General features: G+C 38.4%; 1 protein-coding gene across 6 annotated transcripts in view; it reads right to left on the bottom strand.

Moving 5' to 3' along the window:
* The window catches only part of LOC139967396 (gamma-adducin-like), a 72,954-nt gene that overhangs the window by 30,018 nt on the left and 24,606 nt on the right, over window positions 1-18,330 (bottom strand). For 5 of the 6 annotated variants that reach the window (XM_071971136.1, XM_071971141.1, XM_071971140.1 and 2 more), the window contains 2 exons: window positions 10,970-11,084; window positions 6,419-6,564 (listed from right to left, as the gene is read on the bottom strand). In XM_071971136.1, the coding sequence (XP_071827237.1) occupies window positions 6,419-6,564; window positions 10,970-11,084 (261 nt within the window). Of the gene's footprint in view, window positions 1-6,418; window positions 6,565-10,969; window positions 11,085-16,013; window positions 16,189-18,330 lie in introns of those variants that run through there. The other variant, XM_071971142.1, reaches the window with a different exon arrangement.

The raw sequence follows: 18,330 nt of genomic DNA, 5'->3' as shown, positions 1-18,330 counted from the left end.
GTACTTATGCCACATTTCAATGTACTGTACGTGTGTTTCAAATTGCCAGCAGCATGAATCCAAACGTAAAAAAGTAATTTTTTTTCTTTCCAGACATTCAGAGGTTACTAAACTTGTTTCAAGACAAAGATTCTGTTTAAGAAAAACAACTCTTAAAAATTCAGACAGTGCTATCAACACTTATAATCACATGACTCATGTATCATCCCCAACACCTATTATTTTTTTGCATTAAATGCACTGCTCCAATTTACATCCAGATCCGATTGCTAATGTACTATTAATTAATTCAGCACTCATTAACACTTACTGTCAATAACTACATTGAAATTATGAACATGAATTCGATAACCACTGTCAGAGAATAACGGTCGGCCCTTCCAGCCTTTACTGCCAGAAATTGCTAAAACACCAAACCCCTTCTACAGCGTCCTCTTTTCTCTCTCTTCTCTATATAAACAAACCTATGGTATGAACAATTGACACTAACGGTTACACTGGTTAAGGTTACATCTACCACTACTTCCAGGGTTACCTGGCAAGAGAACAACACCCTGATCCTTATGAGAAATCAACTCTCCAATGGCAGTAAAAATATCCCCACATCTCTCTTTCCCACTACCATAACAACTGCATCATGTGTTATTTAATCCCCAGGTTCATGACCTCGTGTAAGGTCACAACTCCAGTCTGGACTGAGCATCTCAAACTAATGGGTACCCACCAATCCTTCTGAAAGTTGAAGGATTGTAAAAACAGAATAGGGAAAAGGAATTCCTGTGACAAGTGCTCACACCCAAGGTCAACCTTTAGAGGCCTCTAGTGGGCCATTACTAAATAAATGCTGCCTGCTTACTCTCCACAGACATTTCATTGAGCACTGTGGTAGTGTACAGGGTAGGCAGTACAAGTCTGCAAGAACACTTACAGTTCTCTCTCATACCAGTGGCTGTTAGTTTTGTGATCTGGAAGAGTTCACAAGACCTCTTAAATTCCAAACTGTAAAGCATTATTGTGTGGGGTCAGCATACCTGACAGATTATAACCAAAGCCTGGTCAGGTCTTTGGTCAAATATCTTGGAATCAGTACCCCTCCCTTCTCCAGACACACTATGACAACCACCATCACAAACTTAAAAGGTACACAGTGTAATCTCAAACAACAATTTGAGTTTAAAGTAGTCAAATAATTTTCATGGATTTGCTCGTCTTTCTCCAGTCTTCCTAAGAGACGCATCGGTTAAAATTCCGCCTCCATTTTATTCATTAATTACTCATGAAGATAAACTCGAGAGCAACCCTGTTTGTTGAACATTCTCCATACCATCTATTAAATGTTGTTTGGAGTTGTAGGCACATGGCGTTTAAAACAGTCTCCAAACCGACTACATACCTATATTTACATACATGAATAATTCATGTGAGATAGAGAGAGAGAGACTGTACAGAGTATAACACCCACTAGTGTACTATCATGGATTTTCTATGTATATATCCATTCAGTCTGTGACTCATACACAGTATACAACATGTCATTACATCCGCTTAATACTGTGATCTCCATAAATACTGTACACCCCACCCAACGGCTACTAAAACATCCCAATCGTAAGACTCAATCAGTGAACAACTGCCTTCCTGCGCTATATAGCTGAGTGAACATCAAGGCCCCATATCTATGGTTAACACTCACTATTACTGTACACAAGACGGAGGAGAAAATATTGGCATAATGAACTTCATGGTTCATTAATGCCACAGCTTCTCGGCTATTTTTTTCTCTTTTTCTTTTAATGACAAAAAATGACAGCCATAGAGCCAGCAGAGGAAAGCCAGGGAGTGTGAGGGATATGAGGCGATATACTATACATCAAATGAGAATAATTTCATATTGACAGAGGGGCTTAAAACCTTGGACATCTGAAGGTAATTATTATCTTCGAGAATATTATCATTTTTATTAAAGCTGTGTTCATATGGACACTAACACAAACAGAATTCTTTATTTGTAGACAACTTCACTTTTCATATGATTACACAGTACAGTAAAAGAATACTGCTCAAGATATGCCATCTGCTTCTAAATTGAAAGTGTTTCTTTTTGTCAATGCCACTTAATTCTAAGTGTTATTAACTGTTTTGTAACTTAACATAGTCCCAAATCTGATTTGCCTCTGATGGTGGCAAACGATCATTAATGTACTGAGACATTCATGATAAAGAGAATTGATTATAGCATGTCTATCTATACAGTGCACAACCATCTTGTCCCAATAATCTTTCAAGTGTTTGTTTATGCCAAAGGGCCAAGGACTTCTTCTTGTTCTTGCCTATCATTCAACATACTTGAGCTTATACACCAAAGCATTCTCTCTCTGAAGTACCAGGAGAGATAAGACCCATCTTCAGGTACAAGCAGAGAATTCCTACTCTTAGGGGCTCCAGAAATCAAACTATGATGGGCAGTGGAGGAGCGGTAACACGCGACCGCATACAACGAAGCGAGGCTAATCAAAGTTACAGTATTAATACGTGTTTGTTTAGCGAAAGGGAATTTAGTTAACTCTTTCTCTGCATCTGAAGCAAGACTGAACTTTTATGAGACTTCAAAGTCAAGAGATACCGTATATTTTGGACCTACTGTATGGACCTATACACAGAGTACTGTATATTTCAATGCTCTAATGCCAGTTTTTTTTGCAATTTTTTGCCTTTTTTGCAGGCTGCGAGGAAAACAGTTGTGACAGCAATGCTAGAGTAACTCTCATTTGGCAGTGCTCAACTTTGTTACTTACAATAGAATGCATCGAAATATTATTAAAATGACTTCAAAAAAGTCATTTGCCAAATATTATCTATTACTTCATGTCCATATTACTTTTTGGTCCGGATGTCATTTTTCTTTCATAGACCACTCCTTGACCGTTTGAAATTCAAATTAACAATACAGTGCTTCTTCAGTCTCGCACACTGTGCACATATGCAGACTTTATGTGGATTCACCTTTAAGCTACCCAAGAGAAAAGAAGGGGAAAAAAATCAATTTGATTGATCACAATTAAATGGAATCCTTATCAAATGAGATATTGATTGCAAATATCTTTGACCCTAGCAAAAAAGCACAAGCAAATAGAGATGCATCATTCGTGCAACATTTGAAACAGCAGTCAATATGTATGTTATGCGTGAGTGAGTGTCTGTGTGCATGTGTATGATGCAACCTGCATATTGAGTGGTCTTACTTTCTATTCCTACCAGCTTATAATAAGTTTCATCCTTGTTTTTAATTAAAAGCTGTATCTGGGTCACATCTCCATTCTCCGTTACACTCTCGGAACATGCATCATTTCTGCTCTGCTAGTTCGGCAGGAAGTATTATTGGTGTCCGTACATGCCATTCTTAACATGCCACCTCCGGCCGCTTTGATATCATGGCGGGATTCCACTGCATCTGCCACGCATCCATCCACATTGGAAACTAAAAGTTGTAGCATATATATATATTATATCCTATAAATAAGTTTCTTAATGTATATAAGAAAGCGCCACAGCACAAAACCCAGGGACGGTTATTGCTATCCAAGTGATTTGTTTTCCCAGCAGGAATTGATTTGTGTTTGAATTGTAAATTTAAAAAGCAATCTTCTGCTATCTGCTTATGAACAAACCATTAATGTGTAAAAATAACACAGCCAACATCAGTGACTCTGGTAAAAGTAAAAAAAAAAGTGTCCCACATGTCATAAATTTGACAAACACTGCAGTATCAACATTCAAAAGCCAATGATTAATGCAACCTGGCATGGCTGGTTCAGTAGTGATGGGAAATGTTGGTGAAGTGAAACAGGCTTTACTACTGGCAACCTGAGTCTTGAGAACGCAAGAATGATATGCCTCAGCAAGCGGGGATCAAGATCGTAGTGTGGACGCTCACATATCAGACCCAGCAAATGTGAGTTCCCTTGCGGGGAAGATCCTGACCCCACAAGGGCGATCCAGAGTGTTGCGTGGACGCTCTGGGGATCAAGTGATCCCGAAGGCTCCGGTATTAACTTGAATAAGTCATTTCCGCATCAACTGGACCAGAAGTAATATAGCAACACACAGAACAAAGTCAGGAAAACAGTGAATTGTAAACAATCGTAGTGACCTTTTCGTGATCATGTTTCATGTCCTCTGTCTGTCACTGATACACCTTGCGTTCTCAAATGTAGATGCATCCAGGCTCAACTTTGTTACCTCTCTGAGGGAAAACAAGATCCTTATGCTCCTTGCACTCTCAAATATGAACAAGGATATGGTCTAATCCGACTGGCTCATTTAACATTGCAACATATGAGGAGTTATGACAATTATTCCCGATGACATTACTTCCTAGACCCACCACCCACCCATTCACTGGTTTGTTCTAAAAGCCCCTACAGCAACTCACACATATACACACCCACCACACTGATTGGATCTCTTTCATAGCAACAGGTCTCTATTCACAACTGACTTTTTCTTCATCTCTCTTTTTCTCTCAATTCTCATGACCTTTGACCTCACATAATCATTCCATTCTACCACCTGTTACCGAAATAACCAAGAAGTGAAACAAGTTTCCAGAGAATGAGGGAGGACCATATATAGCAGACTTTAGGCATGTTGCTGAGTTTAACACACTGGCACATTGTATTATGGTTTTTCGTTGTCAGCTTCCCCGGTGTGTATGTCCTTGTAGCATCATAAGCCCATCTTGCCAGTATAGCGGAGGAATGTCTGACTCTATCATAGCTGGATAGGTCTACCACCACATGAGGCCACCAGACTACCAAGATACTGCCACCAAACTTATATAAACCTCTCGTAATCATCATCGAGAAAACATTACACAGACCTAGCTTGAACATGTACAATATAGATGTAACAGCAAAACATGCCTTAGCCAAGGAAGGTTAATCCAATCTTGGAGTTTAATTAAGGGCTAGCAAGATTTCTTGCACTGTGAGCAAAAGGGAGAAAAGTAAGGGAAAGAGTTGGACAGGGCAGAGGGGGGGGGGGGGATGGAGATGGTTAACCACTTGTGTTTTGAAATTGTTACATAGTGAGCTCGCAATTTTTAAGACATTGAGTGATTATTTATTGCCTACAATGTTCTTGTTTTTAAGACATTTGTTTAAGTTCCTAAATTTTATATAATTTGTGCAACCTAAAGCCTGGGTAGCCTAGATGTAACATTGCCTCTCTCCCTACGAATCAACGTGCCTGTTATCAGAAAAACGCTAACATAATAAGTCTCTTTCATTATCGTGGCAACAACAGCAAAACAAGTAATGATTTTCTAACACACCGATACCAGTGGGTAAACAACCCTAACTCAAATAGGCAAAAATCAGTTTGATATATTTACATCACCCACTTCAGGGTTTGAGTCATCTGCAACACAACTAACTATATGGCCTATGGCAAGCACACTTCAACAACAACGGTTTAAACTAACCAAGAGAGAGTCATATGTTTGGACGTAATATTTATTTCAAGTGATGTGACACATATGTAGTTAATTCATGTTAACAACAGACACCAGCACTGAAAAATGCAGTCTCTTTGCCACTGCTTCTGCATCCATGAATATTGTGACTCAGTGTTCGTCACCGATACGACTGTTAAAAGAGTGGATCGAATTAGGCATGTCACCCCGAGTAATAGTAATTACTGACACGAGAGCCGAGAGTCTGCCAGTACAACCAACCCTGTTGCTTCTACATGACAGTGTAGTCGTCATCATCAGCAGATTACATACGACTGCAAGAGTTAGACAATGCAGAACGAGAGTCTATTGTTTCATGGATCAGTATTGATTACCGTTATATATGCTGTAGACTGTACACAGACTATTACAGACGGAGTAAAATAATGGTCACTAATTATTCACATTTTCTCGAATCAATTTAATATATCCCACTGCGGTAGTCAAAACTTGAGCTACAGAATTTTCGGTAAGCCGTTTAAACAGCGGCTGAAGTATCTGTCGGTTCGGGCGTATTTCATCGTATAACATTGATAATTCTCAATTAGTGTGTTATTAGTATGTTAGAATTTGAAAGGCTGTACTGATTATGTTTATTGATACCACAGTGGTACCACAGAGTAATGGCAGCGAGTGAAACCTGAAAACTTAAGAAAATCTCTCGATGTGTAAGTCTTTGATCTAAGTACAGTCCTTACATGGAATGGGGAGACAAACAACTTGGGTGTGGAGGAGTGAAAGTTCATATATATATCGTTGTTTCTACAATATGGCTGGCTAGAACTTTATGATTTCACTGCTGCTGTGCTGTAGATAAGAAAGGAGAGAGATTGTACGTGTGGAACATCACCACACACAATGGCTTGTACGTGACCGTGTGCTATTCTGCAGTCTAGCCAAACTTACCGAAATGTGGTTGTAGATGCTATGTGTCCAACCGTGGTACTCCACTAGTCGGTACAGGGAGGCTAGTTTGCAACGAAGAATCTTTTCTCCTTTGATGTAACTTTCAGAGTCAGCATTACGAATATCAGCTACAGGCATTATGGAACCTGAAAAGAAAAACGGAACGGATGCAAGTGAGACTAAGATTGCCTCTTAGGTCATACGTCAAAAAACAGACCTCCAGGGCTAGGGCTGTCAAGTGTGGCGGGGGGGGGGTGGAATAAGTGAAAGTTACAATTTAGGGTAGCGAGATGGTGGAATGGTGCACAATATTAAATAAGAGATGAGCATGGCCAAAAACTGTTAACAAACCATGGAAATTATTCACCATAACCTTGTTAATCGGCCCACAAACATGAGGAATGTTTTGGTATTTCATAAGGTATTTCATACGTGAGCTGTCCAAAAACAGCCTGAAATTTTCAGGAGAATGTGAGCTTAAACTGGGAATATGGACAATGTGTAGTGGTGGTTATCGCCTTTCACTCACAAAATATATCTAATGATTGACAATGCTTCATTTTCACTGTGCTTTGGGTAGAAGCCAACTCAACAAACCTCCCATGTGTCCCCATGCGGTTTGCACTTCCATGGGTACCGTTGTACTGATGTTGTAATAGAAGGCCTGAAGCTAGAAGTCCAGTGATATGTAGTACAAATCAGGACTAGAATGTCACAATGTTAGCCACTGGCTAAAACATGCCAGTGCTTAAAGACTATACTACAGTAGCTAAATTTCAAGTTTTCACTGGCATTCATAAAATGACAACACACATCAGTTAATACTGTACAGGGCTTTTAAAGCAGTCCAATAATACTTGCTGATAGTCAGCAGTAATTTGGGGCTTATGTTAGGTACGAAGATCACGTCCAATCTTTGACCGACTATTGTCCACGGACTTATCACATGTTTTAGTTATTTTTGTCTACTGGCAGAAAAAAAAAATACAATGTCCTGTTTTTTCCTACCGGCAAACGGCACAATGGAAGAAAAAAATACCGGCATCTGGGCACAATTTCAAGATCTGGCACTTTGCAACTAATTCTACCCAATCCAAACGACAATAATGTACAAAAGCGGGATAAAATGTCTTCCACTGTTCTCTCTCCCCCCCCCCCCCCTTGGACCTTTCCCTTTGAATGCAAAATCTTGTCTAAATAAGATTGAAATGATATTTAATCCTGTCTGAATGAACACATAATTTCATAAATCAAAACTCCCACATAACTTATGAACACATAATAACTTAGGGACAAAGAAATAATTGAGAGAGACAAGACACAAAGACATCCTTGTTTGAACTGCAGGGCCTCTCTTCCCATATATATCAAAAAATATTTCTCCAAAATGACATAAAAAGGGAATATAGTTCCCACTGTTACCTTGGTAACAATGTTTTGATTGTGGGGACTTTGGCAGTTCATAGCCTGGGTAAGCCTTTTTCAGTGGATAACAAATAAAACATACCTAAGATTATTTGATTCCAAAATCCAAATAGACTTGTTAAGTGCTTGTTGTCTGTCATGTACATAAGTATTTCAAACTGAGTTATGGTTGATGGAGAAGGGCATCAAAAAAGACTTTTGAAACATGTTCAAGCTCTCTGTTATGAGACACATGAATAGGTAAGGAAATATATGTCTGATACATTCTAGATTTTTTTACATCGGTCTACATGGTTTATATTTCATAAGCAGGGATTAAGAAGCTTAGAACTATAAAGGAGGTAGATTAAGGAAGGATGATGGGATTATCTTGAGAACAGTCCTGCAAAGGGACTACTTGAAGGGGCAATATATCGCAGAGACCTGGTAACTGCCCAATTGAAAGGGTAGTATATTGAAGAGCCCTGATGTCCCACATAAAGGAGCAATATGTTTTAACTGTTTGTACTGTTAGCTATGCTGTATGCTCATAGCTAACTATTTCAATCCCCTTTTGAACCAGTCCTGATGAACACCGAATTATATGATAACTGGTGCGGAGCCTTCATAACTAGCATCATTCCTTTCTGTCTTTTAAAAATTTAAAGCATTGTATTTTTTGCTTGTATCTTACTGAGATCCATGTGACATATTTCACTAAATTGCAACCCTGGAAGCTGTATGGTGGTAACTGGTACAAGGGCATTACATGTTGTCTGTTATGTCTACTGTATGCAACTATTTATTCAACAGGTCAACCCCCTATTCAGTTATCTCTAGGGACCTCATAATGTAAAAGCCCTCACCGCCAATAGCATTCCTTTTGGATTTTGTTATGAAAAAGTCAGTTTTATTGATCTACATAACTTTTGTTTGTTGTACACAACTGCATTACAATTGGTTTACATTTGCAAACTCAGCACACACTTGCTGCTACTGTACACTGTAGGTACAGTATTAAGGTGGCCCTAAGGTACTGAAAGACGGACTATAAAACCCACTGTACAGTTTAACCTTCAAGGTAGACCAGACCAGGGCAAAACCTGTTCGACTATCTTAACTCTTATCCAATGCTCGCTGCCCGTGTCTGCGAGCGATGACTAACAAAGCTGCCGGTGACCCAATAAAAATAAATTAAGTCTGCCAATAAATGGCATCATCTAAACTCCAGAATATATAATCCTCAACAGCCAAGAATTCCCAGCCTCTTATCTAGAATTCGGTTAGTCTCGTACACAGTTTGGCCATTTTCCGGGCTAACGGAAATTAGTGGGCATTTTCTGTTTTTGATTGTTGCACAGTGTGCATTAATATTTCTCACTTTGTTCACACTTTTTGTATAGGATGGAGCTGCCCCCCCATCGATTCCTTACCTAAACTGATACAACCAATTGCATGTTATAGACCTTAGTCGCTAGATGCATGACTCCTTCCGCCATTACGGACTATTTCTAAATGACACTTACCAATGGTATACCATACAGGTCTGCCACATATCCCATGTATGAGTACCACATATCCCATGTATGAGTACCACATATCCCATGTATGAGTACCACATATCCCATGTACATGTATGAGTACCACATATCCCATGTATGAGTACCACATATCCCATGTATGAGTACCACATATCCCATGTATGAGTACCACATATCCATGTACATGTATGAGTACCACATATCCATGTACATGTATGAGTACCACATATCCATGTACATGTATGAGTACCACATATCCCATGTACATGTATGAGTACCACATATCCCATGTATGAGTACCACATATCCCATGTACATGTATGAGTACCACATATCCCATGAATGAGTACCACATATCCCATGTATGAGTACCAAATATCCCATGTATGAGTACCACATATCCCATGCATGAGTACCACATATCCCATGTATGAGTACCACATATCCCATGTATGAGTACCACATATCCATGTACATGTATGAGTACCACATATCCCATGTACATGTATGAGTACCACATATCCCATGTATGAGTACCACATATCCATGTACATGTATGAGTACCACATATCCATGTACATGTATGAGTACCACATATCCCATGTACATGTATGAGTACCACATATCCCATGTACATGTATGAGTACCACATATCCCATGCATGAGTACCACATATCCCATGTATGAGTACCACATATCCCATGTATGAGTACCACATATCCATGTACATGTATGAGTACCACATATCCCATGTCTGGAAAACTTAAAACATCAGACAGGTGGAGAGTATCACATATCCCATGTCAGCTCTAGACTTACTTTTACAATTAAGCATCAGTTATGCAGGCCAATTAAGGATCAAAGTTCAAGGCTTTCGAGGGGGGGGGGGGGGGGGTTTGGCAAACTAATCAAGTGAAGTATCATGTACACAGGTCCACTGGTGTGGAGATGTGGACATTCACATGTGTGTGATCGGACCCAAAAATAAGTACTTGCTACGTGGTCTAACCGTGAAACATTTCAAAATTGGACATTGTATCCCATTATGATTATTGCGTGGCCAATAAAGTCTTTGAATTATATTTACGAGATTAAACCTTCCTATTGCCTGCCCTCTTAGTAACCGCTGCTATAATGAAAAGCAAACAAGAGGGGAGACCTTCTATGAGTCTTTCGAATAATGCAACCATGTGAACCAACCCCTTTTGTCGAGTGTTTTCTGTTGACATTGGAAGTTTGCACTGTGTGTAAATCCAAGGTCCTGTAACTGACGCCTTTCCAGTAAACTGTATACCAAAGACACTCCTGCACGGTTATAGAGTTTGTGTAAACAAAGCTTCATGATCACAGAGTCTCTCTTCACGTATACCTCAATGCACCACCGCTAGTATGGATTCTTCTGGCAACTATCGACACCATGTGTCCTGACACTGAGCCACACAGAGCAAAACCAACTTAAATCATTTGGTGGTAATGATACAACACAAATCAAAAGAGAGGTTCAAAATAGAGGATTTGTTTACAATTTTTGAGGAGTGTTCTAGCATTTATAGCTATGTTTTTGTTTCAATATATTTTTTAAGGACATTACACAAAAAGAGTTTACCTCCTGCTCTATTATTGTTGCTGGAGAAACTACTGGTCTGGTTGAAGCGGTAGTGAGGAAGCACCAGTTCGGATATCTGCTGCAGAGCCATGAGGCTGGCTGGGTGATGACCGCTCTGAAAAAAAGAAAACGTAATAAGTATGTAAATAGGTATCGTTTAACTCGTACAGTATACAATGAGGTAAAATAAGTATTCAATGAGGAGGGCCTTATGAATATTCAATGGGGACCTTATGAATATGCAATGAGGGCCTTATGAATATTCCATTTAACCTTCCACCGATTCAAAGCCATACTACAACTTTCCCCACTTTCAATGATTTGCTTGTCCATGGTCAGACAGCGACAATTGATCCTACCTTTCTTCTGCGGCCATGGTGATGAACAGGTCTGGGTGAAAGTACCTTCCACCTCCATCCTCCCTCTCCCTTCAATCTCCATTCCCCACCCCCCCCCCTTCTCATCCATATCATTGCCCCTCACTCCCAATAATCCAAAAACATAGTGAAGCAACCAATGTAGATGAAGATTGATTTTATCATTGATGAAATTACAAAACAATGTTTCACAAAGCAATGTTTTCACCGATCTGTGCAAGTGGCAACTGTATGCTTTCCATTCATGTACACAGTCATATGTACAAAATGAATCACTCGTTTTAAAGTCCATCCACCATGCAGAGGTAAAAACAATGCGGTAATGTTAAATGAGGCAGTAGCACAGAGATAATGGCAGCACACAATGATTCATATAAACAAATAAAAACAATGTCAACAATAAAGGATTAATAAAGTGTACGTCATGGTTTATCATGTTAAGCAGGAAAAAATTTGCAATGCCATTAAAAACGAGCACACAATGCAACAATACACAGCATATATACAGTATAGAGATAACAAGCCAAACCTAAGACTGTATATATATATATATATATACTTAGGTTTGAAATAATGACATCACAGATCATACAAATTATTACAACTGTATCAAGAGTAAAATGTCCAACATGCCCTAAATTATAAGTAGCCATATCTGTTTTATTATTTTTAAGTTTTCTATACCAACTACAGAGTCCAGCCCATCTCCCACCCCATTCCCCCTCCCTCCCCTTGCAGGTCACACCTTTCCCCACCTACCCTCAAGGAACCTGACCTATCTATAATAAAAGGTCAACTATTTATTACTTAATAACACACAGTTTCCAGTTCTTTGGAGTACCAACACACCCACCCACACATATTACTACATTTAACCTTTTCCAGTACGTATTAATTGGGACCTCAATTTCTTACAACGTCATCACGATATGCCATCTCTTTGTCTCCAATCTTCCAACTCAGGGGTTCATATAATATATATTTATAGATATATAGATATATATTTATATACTTTAGTGTAATAGAGACCCCATACAATATTTTAGTATTTAATGCCCACTATAATGTAACATTTTAATAATCAGCTCCATCTTTTTTTTTTACTATTTTGATTCGAAAGTCTAATATTAGTCCTAGATATATGTGATGACAGTGTGTAATCTGTCTTTGCTTATCAATCCTGATCTACTGAAAAATATCATACATCACACATTTCTGCTGGTTGAATAGTTTTTTTTTTATCCAGATCTTTGAAAACATTCAAGTATTATATCTTTCATGAACTGCTAACTACACATTTATCACTACACTGAAATTTGTGAAGTAAACCAGGAGACAAAGTTGTCCATATCATGATTATTATGACAGCCACCCTTAATGTACAATCTCTAATTCTTAAGACCAACCTTCAACTAATACAACTTACTTGAATCTATAGTCAAAATGCCCATTGGCTATTTATTTTTACACATTTAAGATGTGAACTTTGACTTTTGCAAGACTGAATAACAGGTAACTGTCATCTACAGTGCAAACTATAAAATCCAAAGGAGTACATGTTTTTTTTCTTTTTAATAGCCAGCACAAGACTACTAACTAGAGTATTACAGCTAGGTCTACAAAGACTTCTCTAATTTGAATATTTTTTTAATACCAAGCAATGAATGATAACGATTAAACAACATCTAATACTACTCTTCATTTAAACTATTCCATTTGCATGTTAGGCTACATTGTTAACATAACCAAGCCCCCATCAAGATAGTACTATTTGGTATCATTTAGGCAGCAAAGCATGCATCCGTTGCATCCTTGGATATTAGTACATCCAACTACACACCTGTAAGGTGTAATTTTGGCTGAATTATTAACTCGCTTGCAATGATGCATGATGGGAAAATTTTCAGCCTCCTAAAGACAAATACCGGTGATATCCTTAGCAAGCAAGCTGTTGCAAACATCAACTACTAATGACATGCAGAAGCAATGGGGGGGGGGGGGGGGAAGGTTTATCATTGATTGACCAAGGTGGAAGAGATCAACAATAACCTTGCCAACTAATTTATTAAAATCTAGGCAATATTTATTTTTCGAATACTAACAGGCAAAGAGGCCTACATATACATAAAGGTGATCTAATATGAGACAATGTCCTTGAATTTGCCAGGAAGAGAAAGAGCTACAACAGACAAGACATCTGAGAAACAATTTCTATAAAATTGAGAGGTTTACAAATTGCACAGACTTTAGCAGCCAGTTTGCCAAACATTTGGCCAGGGGCCACCACTGACCTACAGTACCGCTGGTACTTACAGCAATACAGAATGTGAGATCTGTTTGATGGATAGCGGAAAGAAAACAATTTTGATTTCAGGGGGGCCTGCATGGAATAAATCTACTCTCTAAAAGGCTTGTACAAGTTTACCTTACATGTCAAATTGCTGGTCCGTTAAGGCCGACTCAACCGGTAGATTTATGATCTCAAATGCAAGCTATGCGCTAGACGGTTGTACCGAAATACTAATACAATTACCCACTGATAAAAATATAAGACAAGATAGGCAGAATTTATGCTGGATAGGGCCTAAGGTTAATCTGTTCCCAGGTGACTAAGGGTGATGTCAGAGGAAAGGGTACAGTATTGGAAGAGAGCAGGGAGCATAAAGGAAGGTAGAGCTGACATATTGTAGGTTAGGAGGGAATAGCTACACCCTAATGGATACATCCTAGTGTATAAATCCTTGTAGTAGTGGATACATCCTAATGGATACATCCTAGTGGATATATCGTAGTATAGCCACATCCTAGTGAATACATCTTACTAGGTATATCCTAATGGATACATCTTAGTGTATACATCCCAATGGATACATCCTAGTGGATATATCCTAGTATAGCCACATCCTAGTGAATACATCTTACTAGGTATATCCTAATGGATACATCTTAGTGTATACATCCCAATGGATACATCCTAGTGGATATATCCTAGTATAGCCACATCCTAGTGAATACATCTTACTAGGTTTATCCTAATGGATACATCTTAGTGTATACATCCCAATGGATACATCCTAGTGGATATATCGTAGTATAGCCACATCCTAGTGAATACATCTTACTAGGTATATCCTAATGGATACATCTTAGTGTATACATCCCAATGGATACATCCTATTGGATAAATCTTAGTGTATACAATCTAGTGGATATATCCTAGTGGATATATGCAGTTTCCTAGTATAGCCACATCCCAGTGAATACATCTTACTGGATACACATCCTAGAGGATACATCCTAGTGAATATATCCTAGTGGATATATCCTAGTGGGTATACATCAAAGGAATAGCCATGATCCATGACCCCCCCCCCTACATGCTTCTCACTAGTAGGATACGTGATAAACATTGCTGGATTCAATTTTGTTTGAATCTTAAAAGGACACTGTTTTACAGTACATCCAAAAACTGCACTGTTAAAATTGCTATAAGTGTGGCATCTCAATCCCCCTGAGATACACTACAGTACTCATTACAAGATGAGAGAAAAAATACAAAAGATGATGCATCTACTTTATCTGATGCATGGTCAGATTGACCACTAGATTAGCAATATAGTCAGCATCGACAAAATGGACAATACAATAATTATAACTAGTAATTAACTACACATTTTAACACCTGGCTATTTGGTTATTAACTTGACACAATGCCATGAAAGCCGAACAAATTGTTCTTTTAAGTTGAACGAGTCTGTTTTCCGTCAGTCGTGAATGCTTCATCTTTACGACATTCAGGCAGGACTGTGTCACCCTCTCGCAGTTATTAGGTGGCATGCTGTTGAAATGGTGTAACAAAGACATTTGATCCTGTGTTTTACGACCATCATTTCAGAACGAAACGAACAGCTCCTACTTTATTATTTTAATTAGCATGGCGATGATGTTCGTAGACATCTTCGCCAAGGATTCAATAACCTAAGCTAATTGCAGCAATGCAAAGGGTAACCTATATATACCCAAGAACACTCCAGCAAGCAGCCTTAGAAATTTACTATCTCAAGTAAACAAGTACTGTTTGTAATCCCTAAGGGTTGCAAGTACTCTAAAACTTGATCATCCATCTGGAGATAGTAAAACTAAATCCATTACCTCAACTGGAATGGAAGTTTGGAGGAGATAAAAACAACACAATTGAATCTTATTTTCATAGCAATTTGTATGACATTGTGTATGTACCTTGACCTCTGCATTAAATCTACCATTGAAATACAATGTAACTAATACTATGAATAGTTTGCCCTTGGTAAAGTATCACTAGCTCTGATTTTAATAAATTTCCTGATACACAATTTACCTGAAGGGCAAACTTTGCTTTTATTCCAATAGCTATCAACCTTCAAATCTACCACAAAAACTACCACAAAATTATATGGCTGCCAGAAATTAGAACAAGTAGTAGGTAATCTATAAATTATAAATGTACTGTCCACACATATATTGCATGTGTTTGTTCACTGCAGTAAACTGACGCCTGACTAAACATTGCTTGCGTTCTGTATTTATATCCTAACGCAATATGTGCATAGATAGATAAAAGGGTGAGGCTCAATTGATAGTGTGTACAATAGTGTAGGTTACAAAGGCTATTAATCAAGATAAACCACCTCCATATTATTGTCTTCCTCCTCAATCTCCCTTCTTTTCTCGAGCAGAATCTCTTCCACTACGTCTGTCAAACTATCCATCCTAGCTGGTAGTAAGGTCTGAATTTATTCACGGCAGTCCACACCCATCAAACAAACTGGGAGTTAATGTGATCCTACCAAATCGTTTCCAGGCACTGTGAAATATAGCACTACGTAACTTATCCAGAGTATCGCGTTAGGCTGTTGTATATATTACCGAGACCATTAAATCTTAGCTTCCATGCATGTAGCGTGTTACTCTGTCTACTCCCATAAGGGTTGAAAGGTGCTGGTAGACTCTAGTAAGTGTATTCTAATAATAATATCATAGTTAAAATTGTCCAACATGGATTCAAGTGGGATGTTTGTCAAATATATGCCACATGCCTACAGGAGCGTAATCAAGGAGCTTAATTACTGGGAGGATTTGAAAATCCTTACCACAATTTTAGTTAATTGCATTTTGAAAAGGTGGAAGCGGGGGAGGGGTCACGAAAAGGTTAGTATTAAAGTCTGATCATGTCATCAGGATATAAAACCATAGTTTCACAGTAACACAAATAATACTGTCATAATATTTAAGAGGAAACAGATGAAACTGGAGGAACCAGAGATATGCACTAACCAAAGGTGACTTCACACAGTCATTAAAATAAAGGTTCGGCTAGTATCAGCCCCCCCCCCACCCGCCCTCCCCTTACAGACTTAAGTAATGTCACTGTGAGCATTGTGGACATGTTAAATATGAGAACGTGCTATTAAAGATTCCCCATCATTCGGGCGATTCAAAATGATCGGAAGATGTCTGTGGTACTGTAGCATAGGTGCATGCGGGCATCAGCAGTGGTAGATTTGGACCAAAGAGGGGTGTGGGTGGGGTCTGTTAGGTCAGTGTATCTTGACCTGGGGCGTCCACACCCTTGGTGGTGTGAGGCAGCTGGGACTTGCACTACAAAATGCTATGTGAGAATGTGCACAGATATGTATAGCAGTTGTTGTAAACAGTTAAACCGTAGTATTTTATAAGAGAGCCTTCAAAACTACTTAACAGAATTCAATCACTGAAGTTTTCCCTGCAAATCCCTTTAAATTATTATTCAACACATGCAAGTTTACAAACTGGATATTTTTGAATAATTTCATTTTGACTGATTTTAATTTTGTATAATCAAATACAACTTGACGCGTCAAGCTAAATAATGCACTATATTAATATGGGCTGTTATCATTATAAAACAGAGCCTTTTACAACCATAAATTTGTCAAAATCAACTAAAAAAGCTGACATTAACTTAAATAAACCAGACAAGTTATAATGCAAACAAGACAGAGAATGACTACTGTTGTCTAACTGAAAGAATCTGAACACACGGACAATGAAAGAAACACACTCTTGGCCAAAATATTCACTACTGTATATAGCTAGGACACACCCTTTTTATGTCAAGTAGCATCATTCATGCATATTTGTGGTTATTATGCATGTTTGGGTTTCCTCTTCACTTTCTTAATTTAAGACTTGCTTTTAAAATCAAACTGGTTTTGGTAACTACTATTCAACCGACAAAGATATCACAGAAGGCTGCCAATCTTCTCTGACGGTCACTCACTTCCGATCCCACAGAAAGAAAGGGAAAAAAAGAGAGGAAAAAAAAAAAAATCCAATTTCGATCACTTTGCCCAGAGATATCAGGCAGGCCGTAGAAGTAATCAGCACAACGCCTGAAATAATAGGCTCGCATAAAGACCATGGACTGATTTAACTTTGTTGGCAATCAATATCACGTATGCAAAGGGTCAATTAAACCGATGCCGTCTGAACTATGAGTACGTGGAAACTGAGCAAGTTGTGATACCAAACAGAACCCTTAGCACTAACATGATTCACTAAATATGTAAAATTCAGTCTTGAGTAGCTTTCAAATTTTCCAAGGTATTTCCAATGTAACATGGTTTGGAAAAACAAGGTTTCGTTCCTTTCAAAATTAATAGCAGCTGCTGTACTTTCGCAGTTCATAATTGTGATTAACAGTGATAGGTAATCTTCAGCAATGATGCAACCGTGTGATTTAATGCAAAGGAAAATCATACAACGAAAAGACATCAAATTTAAAGACACGTTTTAGCTACGGTAACATACTATGTACAGGTGTAGGGTACTACAAGGACATCATTTGCAACACATGCTTTGAGGATATGGTCATAATAATATGGATTCACCAATTTATGGAAACATAAAGGAAGTTTGATTTCACATCTCACAGAACCATTTTCTTACAACGTAAAGAAATTATTT

The sequence above is a fragment of the Apostichopus japonicus genome, chromosome 5 (genome assembly GCF_037975245.1).
Source record: "Apostichopus japonicus isolate 1M-3 chromosome 5, ASM3797524v1, whole genome shotgun sequence".
Lineage (NCBI taxonomy): Eukaryota > Metazoa > Echinodermata > Holothuroidea > Aspidochirotida > Stichopodidae > Apostichopus > Apostichopus japonicus.
Note: the sequence above shows the minus strand (reverse complement) of the source record. Positions and strands in the feature narration are given on the sequence as shown.